The following is a 22,718-nucleotide window of genomic DNA, read 5'->3' on the forward strand; positions in this document are numbered from 1 at the left end:
TTGCAAGTTACCTTTGCAACCGCGTAAATATTGGCAAATACGGCTTATGCTTCTCATCTGCATATCCTGCTAAAACTGGTGTACCGCAGTATCTATCGCCTTTACTTTCCAGTCTGTTTATTAATGACGTTGTGGGCTGCGTCCGATATTTGACATACTACAGTTTGCCGATGACCTGAAGATATTTCGCTCTGTAGACACAACAATAGACTAATGAGTTACAGAAAGATGTCACCTCAGTATGCAAATGGAGCGCACGAAGCTTTGATGCTGAACTGCAGCAAAACGATAGCTATTTCCTTCGCTAGAAGGAAGAAGTCAATGCTGCATAACTACAGTGCAGATGGCAATCTTGTACGTCGCGTTGATGTTGTCCGCAACTTGGATATATACCTGGATTCGCAGCCGACATTTAACGCCCAGGTTAACAACGTAACATGCTCGAGCTTCCGGTCTTTAGGCATCATTACACGTGCTACAAGGAATTTCAGGTCGAAAAACTGCTTTCTGCTCCTGCACAAATCGCTTGTCTTGTCAAGGTTGAACTTTCGCAGTGCAGTCTGGAACTCTGACAATTGCACTGTGTGCCGCTGTGAACGTGCACAAAAGCGCTTCATTCGGATTCTTTATGATCGACATTTCGGTCGGCAATACTGCTTTGACTACAGCCGCCTGTTGTAGTCTCTAAAACTTATTTCACTCTCTACATGACGCGAGTTACGGGACGCTATCTTCTTGCAGAAATGTTTGCATGCTGTATTTGATTGTCCCACGCCGACAACCACGCTCCATTTGAATGTGCCCAGACCGAATGCCCGAAGCAGTCGGCCATTCTACAAAGCCGGTGCAAACAGTATATATGTCCAATGGTCCGCATTCATCATCATCATCATTAGCCTGACTTTACCCACTGCAGGGCGAAGGCCTCTCCCACATTTCTCCAATTAACCTGGTTCTGTGCTAGCTGCATCCACTTGACCCCTGCAAACTTCTTAACCTCATCCGCCCACCTAACTTTCTGCCGCCCCCTGCTACACTTTCCTTCCCTTGCTTTGCTGCTGTCCAACTATTAGACCAGTGCTTTCAATTTGTCCATAACAGTTTCTTGCAATATTTCGCAGTTGCATCACGATTAGAAGTGATGACCGTCCCGCTCTGCAAATTAGTTTTTAGGGCGGATGCAGGCGAAATATAATGCTTCAGTCCACTGTGTGATGCAAGTGCACGTTAAAAAGCCGCAGGCGGCGGAAATTGCTTTATTCCTCCACTGTGCCATCCCGCATCCTCGATGTCTCTTTGGGGCGATGATCTTTAAAATCAAATAAAAAATTTTGAGACCTTTTAGCTCGGCCTTTAAAGGTATGAGCAGTAAGGTTCATGTCTCCTGACTGAGAGTCTGCTTGCGGATCCTTGCCTGTGTACATGTACTTTACTACTTGCTTAATCCCTATAAATAAAGAGAACCCTGCATTAAAGCCCCGCTTCCACAGATAATCATACGAACGTACCTCTGTGGCACGGGTGTGCGAGGTCTTGTAAGGCGTTCTTATTCTCATTTTGTTTAATGTCCATTTATGTTGTCATTTTTTAATTATGAGATTTACAGGCAGTAGCTTGCTCCTGTTTCACGCACTACGAATCCAGCATGATGTCAGTATCATGCCACGGATAACATATGTGCGATTACCTTTTCGATAACAAAGGGAAGCCCGACCTGAAAATAGGTGCTGAAAAATTGTACCGCGGGAAGACACGTTATATTGAATAAGACCAAACTAACTAAGTATGTTTAACACTTTGGCAAAAATACCAGACTGCCCAGAAAAGCAATGCCAAACCATGTCTAACAGTGCTTTTGCACGTCCTAAATGACTTAAGCGAAGTTAAGCGTCGCAAATTTTACGCAATAGCGAATACAGTTACTTCCGTGGAAAGGCCGCTGTTACCGTGACCTGGCATCGCGCCAACAGTCTCCAGACGTGTCAGAAAAATATGCACACCATCGCGTCAACCCTTCGGCAGTGCTTAGGTATCTCTGTAGTATAATTCCTCCCATACACAGATAACATTCGCCTCAAGTTTCAAGGAGTTGAGGCAAATATGAAAGCTGAGCTATGTTATAAAACTGGGAAGAGGCACAAAACAATATGTACACAATACAGTTCTCTTTTATATCCTTAAGAGAATGCTGATAATACATCCATCATAATACTATAATCCACCATAATACCAGAGAATGCTGATAATACATCCACCATTACCACCACAGCTGTTGGGGCGGTATGTCAAACTCAAGGAAGCGAGTCCAGAGTCGAGGCGTAATTTTCAGCACGGAACTCCTTGAGCCTTCGTCGAGTTGCTCCAGCCTCTCGTCAGGCTGTCTAAATGAGGTAAAAGAGTGCAGCAAGTATAAGTGACAGTTTCATTTCCATCCCGTCAACGCAGTGGAAGCCCCACAATGTTTATTCACTTCCGTAATGATGTCGAGCAATGCTGTGGATGTCTTCTCAGTCCAGAAGAATCCATCGTCGCAAGTGAAGTTTCGCAGCCGGCACTCCAGTGCCTGATGAGGAAGGCGCACTAGGAAGTCGCCCAGATTTTCCATGTCTCTTAACTCCGTCAGGTACACTTGGTCCTCGTTGCCGAAGTCAACGAAGCGTACCTGAAGCTCTCCAGATGGAAGGGGCTCGGGAGAGGTCAGCACGGCTCTGTAAAAGGAGAGGTCGGCACGAAAATGGGCTGCGTACACTTTGCCGAGCTCAGGCTTGTCCACTGCATTGGAGTCGTCCTTGCACACCGCACAGAGATGTACTCCTCCACCCAAGCCTGACACATCCAATTGCGTTTATTTCTGGGGCCATCGAATTATTGCTTTCCACATTAAATTCCCTACCCTTGTGAGAATTTCTTCTTGACCTCAGTGAAGGTACGTTGAATTCATGCTTGTTACCCAGCCCACTATTCCTTGCTTTTCTCGACCTGTCTATTAATTTCCATTCCACAGATCACTGCGCTCCCCTGTGCTAAGTGTTTCAGAAGCGAATTGGTGTTTCCATCAGAAATAAATAATATCCCGCTTGAATTGGTTATGCAGCCCTTAAGGACAACCATTTGATGCTTTTTTCGCCTCAAAATAATAAACATGTTAGCAGGAAGTTTTGCGCAATTGTTTTTTTTTTAAATTGTATGAATAATGAAAAAATTAACATAAAAATGCCACTGCTTATCAAGTGAACCCCTGAATAAGCATGACCATAACTTCTATTTCCAAGGAACATATTGCATTCGAAATTACAGACAAAATTTTACTCCTGATGGGGAACTACCTCCACAGAAATGGCAGATGACATGCTAATTCACACACTGTTTCGAGAAATGCCATTTACTCCGTTCACTATATCCCATAATAAACAGCCTTACTTGTAACTGAAAGAATGTGGAATTCACCTGACACAAAGATATCACCGCTATATCCATTTTTTTGGCCTCAAAGTTTATATAAAAGGTGAAGGATAATATATGCTGTTATTCGTGACCTTGGGTTATCTATAGCAGATGCAGTCAAGCCCTTTTTCCACTTTTTCCCTTTCGGCGTCCACACCTGATGCTCCTTCACTTGCTTTAGTTCACTGGTACACTTCCCGCATACCAGTGGAAAAAAACAACTTTGATGTTCCACGGTCTACCATTAAAGATGGCTCGGTTATTTGTGACCAGGTCGCGAACGCTATGCATGGAAACTGATCCTGAGTTAAAGAAATCAGGCGTGTCTCCCCAGAGAGCACAGCTGCATAGCACCTTGGCTAACGCTAGCTCCTCGTGGCAAATTTTTATCGCTCGCCTATTCGTCCGCAAAGTTGCAGTAAGCCCAAAAGGAAGAGACATGCAGGCGGCAGCAGTGATACGCCAACTTACGAAAGCTGCTGCGATATATTGGCTTGCCGCCTGCCGATACGACACCAATCGCTAGACGCTGGGTGCGAAGGTTGCGTCTCCAGTTGCGCCTGAAAAGATGTGCATCATATTCAGGTGAAAACAAACTCACATTAAATATCGGTTAGTGAATGCAAAAAAAAAAAAAATGTGTGCACTGAAAGGGGACTAACGCTAGCTCCTCGTGGCAAATTTTTATCGCTCGCCTATTCGTCCGCACAGTTGCAGTAAGCCCAAAAGGAAGAGACATGCATGCGGCAGCATTGATACGCCAACTTACGAAAGCTGCTGGCCGAGGCAGCAACTGCACCGCGAACGGATGCGTTCCAAGGGAGAGTGCCTCGGCCATCGGGACGAGAGCTGTGATACATTGGATTGCCACCTGCAGATACGACACCAATCGCTAGACGCTGGGTGCGAAGGTTGCGTCTCCAGTTGGGCCTGAAAAGATGTGCATCGTATTAAGGTGAAGACAAACTCACATTAAATACCAGTTAGTGAATTCAAAAAAAAAAAATGCGTGCATCAAAAGGGGACTAACGCTAGCTCCTCGTGGCAAATTTTTATCGCCCGCCTATTCGTCCGCACAGTTGCAGTAAGCCCAAAAGGAAGAGACATGCATGCGGCAGCAGTGATACGCCAACTTACGAAAGCTGTTGGCAGAGGCAGCAACTGCACCGCAGACGGATGCGTTCCAAGGGAGAGTGCCTCGGCTATCGGGACGAAAGCTGTGATACATTGGCTTGCCGCCTGCCGATACGACACCAATCGCTAGACGCTGGGTGCAAAGGTTGAGTCTCCAGTTGGGCCTGAAAAGATGTGCATCATATTCAGGTGAAAACAAATTCACATTAAATACCAGTTAGTGAATGCAAAAAAAAAATATGCGTGCATCAAAAGGGGATTCAACAGCTACCGGGCAATAAAAACACGAGCTCACATGACATTTGGATTTTATGACAGCTCTACAGACCGATGTGGAAGAGTTTAGGAGCAAAGAAATGCAAGCGAGAATTTAGAACCATGCCTTGACGCCTGCTGTGGGTGCTCAGCTATGTCGGCGTTTAATCACACCAGGATTCCACGTAACAAGTTCTCATGAAGGTTTATCAAAGGGAGCATATGCACAAGGCACGTTTCACTCATTTTATTTTCATGGCCAATCTAACGTCGCAGTCCGATCAACATCCGTGTATGATTACCGACAGCTGCGATTTGTATGAGCCCCATGAGCTCGAGAAAGCAAGGCAGGCAGCATTTCTTTTCCAAAGCTCGATGCGGTGTACTCAACTCAGTACTAACATCTGCCTGTCCTCAATCACATGGGCTCCATTTTACGAGTACTGTCACTTTTTTGTGCGGCCATGCTAAGCAAGTCAGTAGCGCGAGCGTAGTGAAACATATTAGACTCAGGCTTGCATGGCAAGGGCAAATATCAATAATAGCAACGTATATACAACTGGAAATAACGCAAAACCTAAATTACCAGTCTAGTTGTTAGTGACGGCATGCCTGCAAATCAAGAGCATGCCCACAGAACGAGCATGCCACATATGGTAACTACAAGGCAAGTGAATATTATTTAGATTTGTATATAATTACAAAGAAACAACTAAGGCTGCAGTCACCTTTTTTCAATGCTGATGTTTTTATCCTTAACGCACCCAGGCGCATCATCTTGTTATGTAGGCTAGCAACAAAGTGACAGTGTTAGGACTTCATATTTAAAAGGAACACACAAACGGTACGCAAAAATTTCACAACGTTCTAATTGTGTTTTTGGCCCTTTGCATGACATCATATCATGAAGGAGAGTAGACATCTTCGATATGCTATTCAGGAGTAATACCAGCGCACTTTATATGCGCCGGACCTAAATGGACATTGTCTCGTGCAGGCCGTCAGACGGCAAAACAATGGTCGAGAATTGCAAATTGTGAAATCATGTCGCCATCTGTGTCTCCAAGGTTGTAACATCCACAATGCTAATGACAATTTCTTAACCATTTTTTACTGCGACAGCTTTTCAGAATGGGATTCCATGCATGCGGTGTCGCTGATGCAACACACTAGAATGGACTGATCTCACATCACTTCTTTCATGACTTGACGCTGATTAGCCAAAATCATGGTCACTGATTGGTCCGAACACAATGCTGTCATCCATGGCCTTTCTTCCCCTTCTAAGGTTTTTTCTCTCTCTCCTTCCTTCAATGTGCCTATCCTGCCAAACACCCGCAGATGGATTGATGAAGAGCATGTTTAACCGTGTGTGACGCCCTCGATGCCCTGCAAATCAGAACCCCACACCACATGTCTGATTGCTACACCTGGCTACTCCAAAGATTTCCGCAATTGTTAGTAGAAGGTATGGACGCTGCACTGTAGTTTTATTAGCCCAGGGATATAAACTCCCGCTAATTTACTTCATTTAAACGCCCTGTGTTTGAAGTACCGTCTTTGCCTAAAGTAACCAGGCTGCTTCGAAGGCTGCCGGAGTAGGCGCACAGCCGTGGGGCGGCATTGCTTTCGCTGGTGCCTGCCTGTGCTTGTCAGCTCCAAGGGTGCAGCAGCTGACGTAGCTTCGCGCCCTCACTCTCGCTCTTTGGATGATCAAACATAGGCTTTCGTGATATGTACGCTGCGATTTCACGTGTGCGAAGCTCGACTGGTTGTGCTGAGTGATGGCGCTCAGCATAACAAGAATGCTATTCGCTCTTCTTGGTAACTGCAGTTAACAAAAAACAGTTGATAGTGGGCACTGTTCACTTATACGACGAATGCGCTAGGTTTTCAAGAGAGTTTTGCCCCGAAATCAAGTGTTCCGCGATTGTGAGCAATCATGAGCGCCTAATGGCTAAGCTTGAGGAAGGTTTCATTATAGTTTATTACTTAAACCCCAAATGCAAGAACTCATTACAATCATTAATTGATACAAAGCTTACCCAGGACACTAACATACGCTTTGCAAACCAAAAAGAGAGATAAGTGGGCTTCAAATGGTTCACAAGCTTTTCCATATATTTGTGCGGGAGCCACGGCGCGTTAAGTGGCAGGATGCAAGGCACCTCGAAAGAAGCATATCAAAATTTAGTGGTGCATTATCAATCCTTATTTTACAGGCGCATAAAACACGCAGAAAAGCGCAATTGTGCTGGTGCGTTTTAGCAGCGGATGACCGGATGACAGAACACAACCACATATAATTATACAGTGAAAAAGGCGACTTATATCAGCTTCAGAAGGGCAATTAGCACCGTTGCTATACCGAGTGCCCTCGCCGAACCCAACCGGGCTTCGCACACGTGAAAACGAAGCCCGCACACTATACGGGCTCATCCAGAAAGAGAGAGGGAGGGCGCGAAGTTAAGTCAGCTGTTACCCTCGGCTGGCGAGAACCGACAAGCGCCAGCGAGCGCAGCGACACCACATGGCCGCGTGCGTGCATTTTGCATCTGTAGCCCGGATACACTGAACGATGGAGAAAAAAGTGTTAACCACGCCGGGCTTTAAAAAAAAAAGACCAAGCAGACAATGAACAAAGAAGCAATACTATGATGAATGAATGAATTAATGCAAAATCCTTGATTTTGAAAACATTCAAGTAGAGCGCCAGTAAAAGCAGTAAAAGTATGTACATTTCATCGGTTGGAAGATCACTCTTTAGCTCAGCGCAAATGATCCAACGGGGAAATGTTCACAGTAGATAGGAACACCAGTATTAGCCATGCGCGCCAAGTATTATTGGTTTTTGTGGCAAAGTGACAATCACACTTTGCTTATCTCTTCGCTTCGCACCGCTGGCGACCGTATTGCCCCGGTGGTGGCGTGATCGAGGAGAGGAGCCAGAGACATCGCCTGCAATCCGGTCGCCTTGCGGATCAGCATGTGCGGATCAAATTAGAGTCAACTTTTCTGCGGACGACGGATCGCGTCAAAAAGCAACCGTACAGCGGCCTTTACGCTCTGTCTGCATTTGAATTAAGGGCCGTCACTTGTCCCTGGTTCACGTCCCTTATTAACACATTTAAACTGAGCAAGACCTTCTCTTTGGAATACGAGGGCTCCAGGCATAGCCTCCTCGAGCAGCATCTCTACCCTTTCCACTTGTGCTAAACAAAACTAAACGAAACAAAACACTACTAAACGCAATCACAAAGCAAATATGCGTCAACAGAAATGACACGACGTGTTAAGAATGAATCCACGCAAATATATCTTTCCAATTGCAAATGGGGCATAATGCAAGAGGACATTCAGGAAATGTCACAATCATGACCTATTTTCCGAGTCATAATCAGACAATCACAATGCTGTGAAACGTGCACGAATGTGCCGACTTCATGCCAACTAGACAGAAATCTCTGCGCAAATACAAAAATCTGCAGCAAATGACACTCTGCAGCTAGGTGAGAAATTACGGGAGCGGTGCCAAATCTCGAAAAAGTAGCGTGCGCACAGTAGCAACGCTTCCCAGCTCGGTAGCAGTTAAACACACAGGCACGTGCATAAAGAGCTCAGAAACGATCCAAAGCCACGCGTGAGACATGATCCGATCCATGCTGCATTCAGTTTGAAAAAAAAAAAAAAAAATTGCTGAGCACATGATGTGGTCTCTGAGTGGCAAGTAGCATGCAACTGCCTCTCACATAGAACTAAAGAAAAAAGCAGTTAAAACTAACTGATGCTCTTTGAGGGGGTACGCATAATGGGACAATAAACATTTCATAGCAGCACCATAAAAGTGACTTAAATAATTACAAAAGCATCGAGATGTGAGCAGAACCTTTTTCTCCGCCCAGAAACAATCCACTGTTATCATTGCTCCTGTTCATAAGGCCAGCCAGGAAACTTGAAGAAATGCGTTCCCAAGGAGCTTTTATAGCTGTTAGAGCACTTCATTTCACAACAGTTGTTTCTAGACATGACCCAAGTTCCATTTGAACCATATGAACTGAACGATCACAATTTTTGTGCGTTAAAGCCTTTGACTGTGTAGAAACCCAAGGAGAAAGGCAGCCAGGTAGCCCTGCCTGAGTTTTGTAATGCCGCCGCCAGGCGGCACAACCTCAAAGGATACGCAGAGCATATTGTCTGCCACCTATCTCATGAAACACGCATTACTTTTGTAGTGACAATCGCAATTCCTCCTAATTTATAGCTCTAAGTACTACCATTTCTGGAATCGATTAATGGCAACTAGCTTGTTATTACTGACAAACTTGCCAAAATAGACCCCAAGTGAGATTTCAGCATGCACAGGTAGTACACTGTCACTCAAAAAAGTCAGCACTCATTTATGAAAAAACATCAAAACAAATCTGCCAAGTTACTAAATTGCAAGAACTGAAACTCCATACCCTGCATTTAATATGTAGATTTTGGTGATGAGCTTTCATCGTGGCAAAGAAGTTTGCACTTTTTAGAAAAGCTGCTCAGACCTCTGCTGTTATCTAAACACTGAATCAAGGCGCTACATGTGTCGCTGCTTATGCAGTATTGCATGGGGGTGAAAAGATAATGAGAACTGTGTCGGTCAGAAGGATATAACAGGCAGCCATGAAGACACAGTGGACTGTTAATTGAGGATGAGAATTTGCCTAGTTCAGGTTAAAACCATATCTAACGTTAACTTCCTTTAGTCATCAGTGCGCAGCATCTTTAACCCATGGTTATGGTTCTTGATGTCACCTCAATGTAGCATCCTCAAGATTTCAGGCCTCCTGCGCATAATTCTTATCTGGGCTGTTCCTTAAATCCGTAATATGTTCAAGCAGCTTCATACTAAGCAAGCTCATACAAAATATATGCACCTACCTGCATCGTGCCTCCGGCCCCGTAAAGGCCCGTCCAGCTGGCAAACTATGCCATTGGGGCACATTACAGCCTGGTATTTCTGAACATGGCAGCGTTTATGGCCTGAAAAATCTTCTTGCTGCTCTGATGTGGGTCGGCAAATTTTGCGGGCAGTACCATCTATAAACCCCCAACAGTTTTTAAGCGGGGCTCCTTTAGCGTGCACGGCCTGAAAAGAAAAAGTGATCATAAAATGATTTTGATTGTCACATTTTGCTGTATCTTTTGTTTCACTACTTGCTAACATTACTGGGTTTGAGGCAATGAAAAGTTTTTACATAATGTAACTGCATTCAACTTTGGAAGATTTATGATGATGTGGCTACAAACAATTCATACAAAAGCTCTGACACTAAATTAGTCAGGATGCATTGCTCGAATCTTTGTGAGCCTGTATGAATGATTCTGGTACTACTGGAGCACATGCCTGATATTTCTTACTACCGTAGTTACTCGATTCTAAGCATCCCCTTTTGTCACGATCGTGATGCCCAAAGTGATGGGGGTTCTCAGATTCGAAATATAACGCCCCCCCCCCCCCCATTCCTGTTTTTTCCTCGATATCTCGACGAGACGCGCGCGAAAGATTGAAGTGCGCTTGAAGTTCAATGTGGCAGCCCTCTTCAAACTCATTCCGGCCTCCGTTGCGGATGTCGAACAGCTGATATCAAACAAAGCAACGCGGGGCCGCGATGTCTACTCAACTTGCCGAAATATTCCTGGCCCACGTGACAACACGCTGATAGGGAGCTTTCTGTTGGCCTTTGGCGTCCTGCGATGCTAGCTGTCGTGTAGGGTCGGAACGCAGCAAAACAAGCTGGAGATGGCGCCGCACCTCGTGAATTCCTGCTCGAGACTGAGTACACAAGCGCCCTGGCAAGCTTGTCTACGCTCTCTTCTCAAAAACGGATTCTCATGCAAACTTTTTTCCCCATAATTTTATTTCTTTTTCTGCGGAGTTCGGGGCACGCTTAGAACCGCGAAAATAGGGTACAGCGTTCAGAACTCATCAAGCAAAATTTCCTTACCTCACAGAAGCGTTCTAGAGAAGTCACAGTGAGCCACGAATGGGTGCTCAGGTCTTGAAGAAGGTGGTCGAAGTAGTGCTCGACATGGGCTAGCACCTTATTCACCACACTCGAGATCACAGACTGGTGGCGGTTGAACATTACCTCGAGGTCAAAGAGGCGGTTCGGATAGGCCAGCCGCCGCAGTGCCATGCAAAGCGCCTCATGGCCTGGCACAGTCACGCGCTGGGCGCTAACGAAATCGTTCGGCACCATCAGGCAAGAAGACAGATGATAGAAATCGGTCTTCTTGAACCTGAAATGCCGCTCAAAATCGCAGTCCTCTATTCGGTCAATATTCAAAAGGCCACGCGCTCCCAGATTTCGGAGCGTCTCCGGCTCCATTAGGGACGCGCATGCATACTTATCCTCTCTCCATGTGAGAGTGCCGAGAAGGAGCGGGTCGGTGAGTGCACTGCATTGTGCCATATCTAGATCGGAAGCCTGAACAAGGTATATGCCTGAGTACACAAGGAACCGGCGAACACTTCGGCGGACAAGGAACAACAGGACAACAGCGCAGAAATTCAGTTGGCTATGGATTGAGACCAATCTCTTTCTCTATGTTGAGACTGCCTATCTGGAACGGCAGGCGTTGTGACCTTCTACCATGTTATAGTGTTCTAACCATGTTGTGACTATGAGCGCGCTGCTATAATTTTCAAAAGACGCTGGACTGTTCGCTAGAACGTAGTACATATTAATATAAAAAAAATTACCGACGATTACGTTACTTCCTAATGCGAAATTTGAGCGCAGCAAATAAGCTGTTTCACCTTTTCGATAGATTGAGGCAAAGAAATCGAGCAACACATGCGCTATCGCAGAATTTTTTTTTTTTTTTTTTGTGCACATATACAGATCCGCCGCCACCGATCTGGCTCTCTGATTGCCACCGCACAGGGGTTGCATTGGAGGAGGAGCGAAGAAAGGAATTAAGTTCGAGCCGGCGCTTTGACAACCGGAGACTCGCAGGAAGAGGGGGGAGGGGGGCGGCGTGTACACCCAGCGGCAAACGATGGGGGCAGAAGCGCGCGCAGCAAGCGGACAACGCGATAAAGGGAGGAGGGAAGAGATAGTGCTGACGCCGATAGTGAGTCAACCCCAGCTGCGGAGTTGGTTTCAGGGACAACGCCGCCGATGCCGACGCAAACAATTGATACCCTCGCTTCCGCAGCGCCAAGAACCAGGTCTAGCCGTGGGAAGGTGGTCACGTATTCGTCGACGTGCCGGGGCCTACGTGAAATTAACCGGCGCGTCGGCAACTGAAGAGCATCCTATCCGCCACACAGGAACCCTAGTAGCACAATATGTTTCTGTAACATTGCAGCAACATTGTCAATGTTGTACAATGTTGCGATAACATTGGACTACATTTATCCAACATAATGCGAAAACTTTCAACATTCGATAACGTTGCTGCAATGTTAACAAGTAACATGCTGGCAATGTTGCTCTAAAGTGGTCTTTCCACATTGCAGCAATATTGTCAAATGATGTATAAATGTTGAACCACATACGATGACATTACTATAACATTTACTTTATTGGCTAACTGTCCTTCTTTCAGACTATTTCTGCAGCCCAAACAGAAAAGCCGGTATTAGGTCACTCCACTGACCTTGTCACTTCCCCGTATGACAATGTTTATTTATTTTTGAGTTTGAATGCAACCTTGCATGTCATGTGCATGCGATGAACAGTACAAGTGTACTCAACTTTGTTACACTGAGATAGAAATATATATACTATATTTATATGCAATATATTTAGACTGATGAGATTGCATTATTATTCAATTAAACATGCGGACTAAAATTATAACTGCTGAAGAAATTTAGTTCTGTTTTCACTAATGCACCGCAGCCTAATGGTCATGAAGATCGTCGCGAATCCAAATCAAGTCGAAATCGCGGTCGCGCCGAGAGCCATTCCTGCCAAACCGCGTGTAAGCGGCGATCGCGGCAAATTCTTCACGTGCATGGAGCATTTTCCTTCCTCCATGGCTCACGTGTGTTTCCCTTATTCTAGCATAGTTTTCTTCTGGTCGCCGTGTTCTTGCTGCTGTGTTGCATTGCGGCTTCATGAGAATTCAGCTGAAATGACGGAGGCCTGCACAAAGGATAACATCAGTGGTGAGTGATTTATAACCTACGTTGTTGAGCTGTGACACGTGTTGCCTGGCACAAAGCCAGTAGTGCATATATGCATGTGTTACCCATGCCCTCCGTGATAGTTTGGTAAAGTGTTACATTCATTGTATCATGAAGAGAGTGAAGTGTTCGCTAAGCGAAGTGTCGATCCGGCAACGACGAAGAATAGCAGAGGCTGTTAACGACGAACTAGAAAACTGTTCGGCAGATGTCAGTCCTGATAATGGTCGTGACAGTTGTCCATGTCTGTGTTCATAGAGCAGCGTAAATTTTTTTGTAATTAGAGATGTGCCCACCAAGATGCTTAGCTTAGCAATTCGATTTTTTTTTTTTTTTTTTTTTTTTCAGGGATGCAGCTTCACTTGTGACAGCATCATGATTTGGAAGACCCCCTCATCGTGACCAGCTGGAGGCTACCAGGGCACAAGCATTTTTAGACATGCTAAATTGTTCAGTCAAATGCTGACAATACTTGTTTGCAGTTTTCCAGTGCAATGACGCATGTCCAAAGAAGGAAGGATTAAACTAGTAATGACTCTACTGTTCATAATACGTCTGCTTGTTTCTGAATACCGAACTAGGTTGTACTCCTACTTTGTATATTTGTGTCAAGTTTCTGCACAAAATAGTGCTACACTGTGTTATAGTGTTTGCGTAAATAGTTTACTGAAGTGTTTTATATTTGTAAATGCAAGTTGAGGGGGGGTGGGTTCATTTTCATGCTATGCTATTGTGCCCAGTAACTGTTCAAAACATTATCTCTGGTTCTTGTTCCTGAGTAGCCTATGTGTTGCTTTGTAGCTTTGTTGCAAGTTACTTTATAAAGTAATTAAATAAAATAAATCTTGTCTGAAGTGTAGGCTCGTGTGGCACATTTTTCAATCTATGCCAATGTGCCTGTGTAAACGTTCAGTATGTTATATATCTGCTTCCTTTTTCTGAATAGGCAGTACTGCTGTTTTATATTTTGTTGCAAGTTTCTGCATTTAATAATTTATTAAAGTGTCATATTTGTAAAACTCAAGTTGAGGGACATGCACATTTTAAAGCTATGCTGATGTGCTTAGTAACTGTTGACATTTTTTGTGCTTCCTGTTCTTGAGTAGCCAAATCGGCTGCGTGCTATGTATGATTGTTGCAAGTTTCTGCATAAAACGATTGTCTTGAAGTAAATGTCTTACATTTGTGACACTAGCTGCTGTATGTCAAGCTAATGAGTATACTGGAATCAAGCTTGCTGTTAGGCTAATTGAATAAATTCTTGACAAAAAAAAATAGTGCTAAAACACAAATGATGGTTAATGATGGTTATTTGTAATGCACATGCATATATATAAATCATTCTAATTGCCAGAATAACCACTTTCAGTGCCATTTTCAGGTCACAGCTGCTTATAGCATCTAAATGAGCACTGGTACAGAGCTGATGAATATTACATTTAAGGTCTCATTCAGAGCAAGCGGCTTGAAAAGTGGGGAAAAGCTGTGTTGTCCAGTGCAGCCTTTTAGGTATTCGTACTCTGCCACCGCACTGCCGTGTGGCAACGAGTAATGTTCAGTTGCTCATTCTTGCGACCTTAAGCTACCATAACCATTGTGGTACGGCGATACCATTGCACATGGTTTAGCCTTTCACAAGATAAATTTATTGAACACCAAGCATCGATAGCTAGTGGCCATCAATGCGGCAGAATATTTCAGTAGCTTGGAATGCTGCCTGAAAGTTTCTGAAACATTACAGTAACTTTGCAGCAATATTGCACTAACGTTGTCATGGGAATGTTGCATGTGTGCAAATAAAAAGTTGTACCAATATTAAGAAAATGTTGCAGCCATGTTGCATTAATATCGTCTTCAAAAGTGGCTTAAACATTGACTAAAGGTTGTTGTAACATTGGTGCAATGTTGCTTCAATGTTGTCTTATGTATGTTGCATCAACGTGGCAAAAAGAGGACACTAGCCACGTTAAGGCAATGTTGAAAGCAAACATTGCGGCCACATTGAGGCAACAAAGTGTGCTACTAGGGAACAGGGGGGGGGGGGGGGGGGGGGGGGACCCTCCCCTCTTTCTGCATGGCGGCGACGGTGTTTTATGCAGTCACGTTATCTTGACTCTCTAGCGGCATCCAGCGGTACCAGTCGGTCGCTGCTAGCGCTGGGGGGATGAAAGGGTGGCGGAGCTGGTTACGAGGCCGACGCGAAACCCAGGAACGGACGCCAAAGAGCTGCGCTCTAAAATGTTATTGACAAGCATGTAGTCTTTTTACGCATAATTTTTGTACCACTTTTATGTTTCGTGGCCACTGTCATCATCATCACTTTTAGAGCGCAGCTCTTTGGCGTCCGTTCCTGGGTTTCGCGTCGGCGTCGGCCTCGTAACCAGCTCCGCCCCCCTTTCATCCCCCCAGCGCTAGCAGCGACCGACTGATACCGCTGACGCCGCTAGAGAGTCAAGATAACGTGACTGCATAAAACACCGTCGCCGCCATGCAGAAATAGGGGAGGGTCCCCCCCCGCCCCCCCCCCCCCCCCCTGTTCCTGTGTGGCGGATAGGATGCTCTTCAGTTGCCGACGCGCCGGTTAATTTCACGTAGGCCCCGGCACGTCGACGAATACGTGACCACCTTCCCACGGCTAGACCTGGTTCTTGGCGCTGCGGAAGCAAGGGTATCATATTGTTTGCGTCGGCATCGGCGGCGTTGTCCCTGAAACCAACTCCGCAGCTGGGGTTGACTCACTATCGGCGTCAGCAGCATCAGTCAGTCGCTGCCATCTCTTCCCTCCTCCCTTTATCGCGTTGTCCGCTTGCTGCGCGCGCTTCTGCCCCCATCGTTTGCCGCTGGGTGTACACGCCGCCCCCCTCCCCCCTCTTCCTGCGAGTCTCCGGTTGTCAAAGCGCCGGCTCGAACTTAATTCCTTTCTTCGCTCCTCCTCCAATGCAACCCCTGTGCGGTGGCATTCAGAGAGCCAGATCGGTGGCGGCGGATCTGTATATGTGCACCGCCCGAGCCGAAATTGCCGCTGCCGTTCGCCACTGCGAAATTATCTTCCAGTTCTTTCTGAGCCATGAGCGAGACGACGTACCGGTGGAAGTCCTCCGTCTGCTGCTGCTAAACGAGCTGCCAGAGCAGAGGCCCAGCGCCGTCGCCGCCAGAATCCAGAGGTGCGTGCCGCCGAAGCAGAAGCTTACCGTCGCCGCCGTCGAGATGATCCAGGAGTACGCGTCGCCGAAGCAGAGGCTAAGCGCCGCCGCCGAGAAGACCCTGCCGTTCGCGCCGCCGAAGCGGAGGCGCATCGCCGCCGTCGAGAGCAACCAGCAGTAAGCGAGGCTGAAGCAGAAGCTCAACCTCGCGAGGCACTTGTATAGATCTCGCCTTTGAGAATCAAGCATTGGTGTACCAAGTCGAACATATATCAGTCTATTTCTCCGACCACAAAGCTTCCTTCATGACTGTCAAGAACTGTTAGTGGAGTCTTTGTTAAAGGAATACGTGTGAAAAATAAAAAAAAAAAAAAAAAATCTGCGATAGCGCATACATGTGTTGCTCGATTTCTTTGCCTCAATCTATCGAAAAGGTGAAACAGCTTATTTGCTGCGCTCAAATTTCGCATTAGGAAGTGTTGTAGCCGCGGCGAGCGAAGCAGAGGCAGAGCGACTAAGCAACATGTTTATTCGGCATGCTGGGCCGTACAGATTAAGAGACCCGCACGAGCGATATGCGCGCTGACTTCTTAACTAGCGCCACGCTCCCCCTCTCGGCGTTGCCATTCACACACGTCACAGCATCACGTGACACTACATACCATTCGCGCACAATGCGATCACATGATACTTCATTCCCTTTCCCCCTAACTGTTTTACACCAGCTCTATGGGGTATAACGCTCAGGAGGCTTCCGAGAACGAGCACTGCGCCGAAGAGGTGGCGTGTCCGGAGGTGGCGCATGCTCCCGGAGCGGTGGTGCAGGCAGCGTGGACCTTGCAGGCGAACTGGCGTTCTGTCCCCGCAACGTAGATGCTTGGGCAGGCTGTGGTGCTGAGGAATCCTGTGGCTCAGACGTATCTAAGGAAGGGGTCTTAGTAGACGACTCTTCCGTTACAGAATCAGGCATTGAACTAGGCACAGAAGGATACACAGTTGGCCCGGATTCAACACTTTGAAACGAACACGGACGTAGGTTGTCAGCATGCACAAACATCTGTTCCTGCCCTATTCTAACATTGTAGGTGGATGCACTGCACCGCTGTTCTATAACGCCTCGCAACCACTTCGATTCCCCAGGACGTAGTCCTTGGACGAGCTCATGGTCGCCTTCCTCAAATGATCTCCATGACCGCCCTCTCTCGTTAGCCTTCTCTTTCGTCTGGTAGAACCTGTCGTCCATACGTTTTTCCAAGTTCGGTTGGAGAAAGGTCAGGCGTGTGCGCGGCTTCCATGACAGAAACAATTCCGCGGGTGTCAGCCCCGTGGTTGCGGTTGGTGTGTTTCGGTACGTGAACAGAAATTGGTCAACCCGATGTTGCAAGGTTTTCTTGATCCCTGTTCTTCTCTCGTCGAGAACCTGTCGCAAAAGGTCCCGCTTAATGGTCTGTACGTACCGCTCTGCGCTTCCATTTGATGCGGGATGGTACGGTGGCGTCCTGGTATGCCGCACCCCATTCCTGCGGAGAAAGTCTGCGAAATTCTTGGCACAGAACTGTGGACCATTGTCCGTAACTACTTCTTCTGGCAGGCCGTAGGACGCAAAGACACTCCGCAGCTTTTCAATGGTCTTCTCGGTAGAGGTGGATGGCATGACGAACACTTCTGTCCACTTGGAATGCACATCCACTAGGACTAGGAGCCACTGGTTATCGGTAAAAGCAAAGTCTAGATGGATTCTTTGATGGGTGGTGTTGGACGACGTCGGGTCCGGAGAGATGTGTTCGCCATGGTTTTTCTGCGCTGTACCGTAATCTGGAAGTTGGTTCGTCGAAATTGCGCCGCAGCAGAGCACTTCATGAGCTTCGCATGTGAATGAAATTGACCCGACGAGGCCGTGAGGCTTGACAACATCACCAGCCGTCGACTACCAAGAGCCGAGGTTCCAGCATGAGTAGCAGCAGCAGCAGCACCACAGTGGCACCGTCCAGCACGACGGTGGCCGGCATGGTGAGCTCGACGTCGATTCTGCCGGCGGTACTGGCCAACGTGACGGCCGAGAACGCCAGCCAGGTGCTGGAGGACCTTCCACCCACCTTCCTGCAGACGACGGGGGCCCAAGCCCTGTCGGGGGCGTTCGTCTGGACCGCCCTCCTCATCACCTGCCACCAGATTTACCAGCACCTGCGGTTCTACACGTTGCCGACGGAGCAGCGCTGGATTGTACAGATACTGTTCATAGTTCCCATCTACGCGTTCGACTCCTGGCTTAGTCTGCTTTTCTTCTGGGAAAACTACTACATCTACTTCAACAGTGTCCGTGACTGGTACGAAGCATTTGTGATCTACAACTTCTTGAGCCTCTGTTATGAGTATCTTGGAGGCGAGAGCAACATTATGTCTGAGATCCGGGGCAAGCCAATACAACAAAGCTTCTGGTACGGCACGTGCTGCCTCTCTGGAAAGACATACACCATTGGTTTTCTCCGGCTCTGCAAACAGGGAACTCTGCAGTTCTGTGCAGTGAAACCTCTGATGTCTGTGATTACGCTGATTCTGCAGCCGTTTGGGAAGTACTCCGACGGAGACTGGAGGCCAGACAGTGGCTACCTGTACATCACGATAATCTACAACATCAGTGTGTCGCTGGCATTGTACGGCATGGTGCTGTTCTACTTTGCCACCAAGGACCTGCTGGCGCCCTTTGACCCCGTCTGGAAATTCTGCACCGTCAAGTCGGTCATCTTCCTCTCCTTCTGGCAAGGGGTTCTGCTGGCAGTCCTGGAGAAAGCGGGCCTCATCTCGGCCATCAGCGCCAGCGGTGCCACCAACACGGCAGCGGCCAGTGCCGGCACGGTGTCAGCCGCCTACCAGAACTTTCTCATCTGTGTTGAGATGTTCTTCGCCTCGTTGGCGCTCAAGTACGCCAACGATTGGCGACGAGGATGGGATCCCGCTGGACTACGTAAAACGCATCGCGGCGTTCGTGATCCCGCTGGACTACGTAAAACGCATCGCGGCGTTCGTGATCCTGCTGTACTGCGTGAAACTCATCGCGGCGGGCGTGGAAGCACCGGCGTTCGTGGAGAGCGTTTGGGCGAGGCACAGGGATGGCAACGCTTGGAAGTTTCGACCAGTTCGTCGAGGACGGAGACGAGGATTTTGGGTCCTACGTGGAAAGGTTCGAGCACTTCCTGAAGGCCTCCCAGGTGAGCGACGACCTCAAGGTCTCGATGTTTATTACGGCAATAGGCAAGAGGGCTTACAAGACGCTGAAGACTTTGCTAGAGCCTAAAACGCCAGAGGACAAGACTTATGCGGAACTCGTAGAAGTGCTGGGAAGTCATTTCACCCCAAAGCCCATGGTCATCGCAGAACGATTCAAGTTTAATCGGCGGTACCAGCATCAGGGAGAGTCCATAGCAGCATATGCAGTGGAGTTGAGGCGTTTGGCAGCTTCATGCGAATTCGGGGAATTCCTCGATGAGGCTCTTCGAGACCGCTTTGTAGTGGGCCTCTGCGACAGCGCAACGCAAGCAGAGTTGCTGAAGAGAAGCAAGTTGACGTTTTCGGACGCCTGCGACGTTGCGAAAAGCATCGAGCTAGCGCGGAAGGAAAGTCGGGAATTTCAACCGACCGGGACGCAAGGTACAGTAGACGGCGTACGTCATAAGCCAGGCGGTGGGAAACGCCAGCAGCAGCGTTCAACCGGTGCAGGACTAGCAAGGGACCGAGTGTCTGAATCGCCGGTCTGTTTTCGGTGTGGCTCAGCGCACGGAGCATCGAACTGCAAATTTCGCAAGTATCGTTGTCGTGCATGCAAGCGTTACGGACACTTGGCGAAAATGTGCAAGTTCAAGTCTAGAGACGCGGCTAATTCGGTAGCTGTGGAGGACGCGGATTGTGACCAAGTGTTGTTGTACAATGTCTATTCTTGTGCAGAACGCCCAGGGCATTATGAAATTTGTCTCAAGGTAGCCAAGAAGGATGTTAACATGCAAATAGACACGGGTGCGTCTGTTTCCATTGTGCCAGAAACGCTATACAGGAAATTGTGGCCCAGTCTACCTAAAGAGCCTTGCCACATAAAGCTGAGGACATACGGTGGGTCGCCGCTAACAGTCACAGGGAAGTTGACGGTTCCAGTCGAACATAATGGTCAGTGCGCAGATCGCTCGTGCGGGTCTCTTAATCTGTACGGCCCAGCATGCCGAATAAACATGTTGCTTAGTCGCTCTGCCTCTGCTTCGCTCGCCGCGGCTACAACGTAATGATCACAGACCCAGGTGAGCGACGACCTAAGGTCTCGATGTTTATTACGGCAATAGGCAAGAGGGCTTACAAGACGCTGAAGACTTTGCTAGAGCCTAAAACGCCAGAGGACAAGACTTATGCGGAACTCGTAGAAGTGCTGGGAAGTCATTTCACCCCAAAGCCCATGGTCATCGCAGAACGATTCAAGTTTAGTCGGCGGTACCAGCATCAGGGAGAGTCCATAGCAGCATATGCAGTGGAGTTGCGGCGTTTGGCAGCTTCATGCGAATTCGGGGAATTCCTCGATGAGGCTCTTCGAGACCGCTTTGTAGTGGGCCTCTGCGACAGCGCAACGCAAGCAGAGTTGCTGAAGAGAAGCAAGTTGACGTTTTCGGACGTAACGTAATCGCCGGTAATTTTTTTTTTCTTCTAACTTCTCACTACGGTAATGTAACTGCGAAATTGCCGATACGGTGAAAACGCTGTGCTATAGGCACCGTGCAGAAACCCAGGGGGCAGCGCTCACGACGAACAGGCAGCGCCACGAGTGAGCGCCGGAACAGTTTGATAGGGAGACGCGTCCCCAGAAAAAACTAAATTTCTGGTCATACATCCACCGCCTGGCGGCGTGGACGTCAACCTTCACTTCGGCGGTCAAAACATCGCACAACCCCCGGAAGGTTATCTCCGGGTACTTGGCGTTCCCATCAATCAGCATGGTACTGCTAAGGATTGGATCCAACAGCTAAAATCTCAATGGAGGCCAACGCTCCACTTAATCAAACGGCTCAGCAGCAAGAGGGGGGGGGGGGGGGGCGCAGGGACGGAGGTAGCGCGTCGCCTCACCGTCGCTATTCTGCTCGCTAAGTTCCGCTACGGTGCCCCTTACTTGACCGCAGCCAATTACAAGACATTTGGCTTACTTTATAACTCTGCCTTGAGGGTTATAACTGGTCTACCCGTACACACGCGCATCACGGAGCTCCACAGATTCGCTCAGCTCCCACCAGTGGATGCACTTATTGCTACGCACCGAGCCAATCATGAAACTCGCCTGCGTCACACACCCAACGGGCATCGCCTCCTCACTCGAATCTTTGACGACGCTAACCTACACTTGCCCATATTGGACCACCTTACAGCACCATGGACAGAAACATTGGTAACAGATCCAAAACCCCTTCCAACCAACACCAAAGGGCCAGGAAGAGATCACCGACAACGCCACATAATTGATACACAAGACCAGCACATCGGTCTCCGCATTTATACCGACGCCGCCCTACATCATGACGATGACACCGGCATCACGTTTGCAACCACCGCTTACTACCAAGAGGGTTCACAGCTGCACGCTACTAGCCACAGTAGTCGCAGGTACTGGTCCGCAACTGAACTCGAATTAACAGCCATCGACGAGGCCCTTCAACAATGCACCAAAGGAACAGATCGTTTCATCCACATCTACACCGACAGTCAAGAGGCTATAAAAACCCTGCAAGCCCGTTCTTACAAGACCTCAGTACAACACAGCATCAAAGAGCGCTGCGCCGATACCTGCGAGAGACCTCATAAGTCTCGGTACGAATTCGTTGGACACCTGGACATCACACACAAGGAACTGGGAACAGAATGGCCCACGAGGCCGCTGGCGCGCAGCTGGAGGAAGACCGCCGGCATAGCCTTGATGTGGGCCCGTCCAACTCGGACCACCCTTACTGTTCTCCCGTCTCCTTCATCATACCGGACTCTGTCATCACGCGGCTTAAACATGAGCGGAGGGGTTTGTTGCGGGACCTTGTCCCCGGTATTACTCCTCCCTTCCGGCCTCTCTCGTCCAGCCCAAGTTCTAACTCACAAGGCGCGAGCCGGTGCAGCGTACACACCGGACATCCTGAGTCAATGGCGCCGAACCAAGATCAGCTTCCCCAACTGCCCTGCTGACTCCGTTGACCTGCAGCACTTGGTCTGGACCTGTCCTGGCACGGCTGGCCTCCGCGCACGCTACACATCTGCTCACCACATTCAGAGTTACGAAGACTGGACAGCCCCCAATACCAACGCCAAGCGCAAGCTTAGTGCCCTGCTAGACTTCATGTCGGAGTCTGGCGCCCTCAACCTCACCTAACCCACCCCCTTCCCCTCTAGGCCTCAGGTCATCCTCATGAATAAAGGTTTATGAATGAACGGCCGCCTGGGCAGGGCGCGCGCTTGAAAAAGGCGGCCTGCGCAGCGAAATGGTAGCAGTTTCAGCCAGCTCGAGCGACGTAGCGAAGCGCAAACAATGCGAGAACCACACGACACAAGACGCA

At 48.1% G+C, this 22,718-nt stretch overlaps 4 protein-coding genes across 9 annotated transcripts in view; 3 read left to right on the top strand and 1 right to left on the bottom strand.

Annotated features, from left to right (window-relative positions):
- Nucleotides 1-22,718, top strand: part of LOC146202546 (uncharacterized) — a 215,239-nt gene that overhangs the window by 128,455 nt on the left and 64,066 nt on the right. The gene's annotated exons all lie outside the window — the stretch shown is intronic.
- Nucleotides 2,029-11,452, bottom strand: LOC146202547 (uncharacterized). 6 transcript variants are annotated; one of them, XR_014703723.1, is made up of 7 exons: nt 10,818-11,452; nt 9,751-9,958; nt 5,562-5,623; nt 4,582-4,742; nt 4,214-4,374; nt 3,916-4,004; nt 2,029-2,708 (listed from the first exon to the last, which is right to left on the bottom strand). XR_014703723.1 is itself a non-coding variant. In XM_084588217.1 (6 exons), the coding sequence occupies exons 4-6, from the start codon at nt 4,280-4,282 to the stop codon at nt 2,423-2,425; spliced, it is 444 nt and encodes a 147-aa protein (XP_084444343.1). In that variant the 5' UTR covers nt 4,283-4,315; nt 4,582-4,742; nt 5,562-5,623; nt 6,389-7,322; the 3' UTR covers nt 2,029-2,422. The 6 variants fall into 6 exon arrangements, 3 of the variants coding, with proteins under 3 accessions (XP_084444343.1, XP_084444339.1, XP_084444340.1); XR_014703722.1 differs by lacking the exon at nt 5,562-5,623 and having other exon boundaries at nt 4,214-4,315; XR_014703721.1 differs by lacking the exon at nt 5,562-5,623.
- LOC146202548 (transmembrane protein 184B-like) lies at nt 17,906-19,083 on the top strand (the record flags this gene model as incomplete). Its single annotated transcript, XM_084587510.1, has 1 exon — nt 17,906-19,083. A coding segment is annotated over exon 1 (981 nt), but the record flags the coding sequence as incomplete, so codon positions are not given.
- On the top strand, nt 19,102-20,957 carry LOC146202549 (uncharacterized). Its single transcript, XM_084587511.1, has 2 exons — nt 19,102-20,314; nt 20,900-20,957. The coding sequence occupies exons 1-2, from the start codon at nt 19,263-19,265 to the stop codon at nt 20,955-20,957; spliced, it is 1,110 nt and encodes a 369-aa protein (XP_084443637.1). The 5' UTR covers nt 19,102-19,262.

The sequence above is a fragment of the Amblyomma maculatum genome, chromosome 1 (assembly GCF_055883805.1).
Source record: "Amblyomma maculatum isolate TAMU_Amacu chromosome 1, ASM5588380v1, whole genome shotgun sequence".
Lineage (NCBI taxonomy): Eukaryota > Metazoa > Arthropoda > Arachnida > Ixodida > Ixodidae > Amblyomma > Amblyomma maculatum.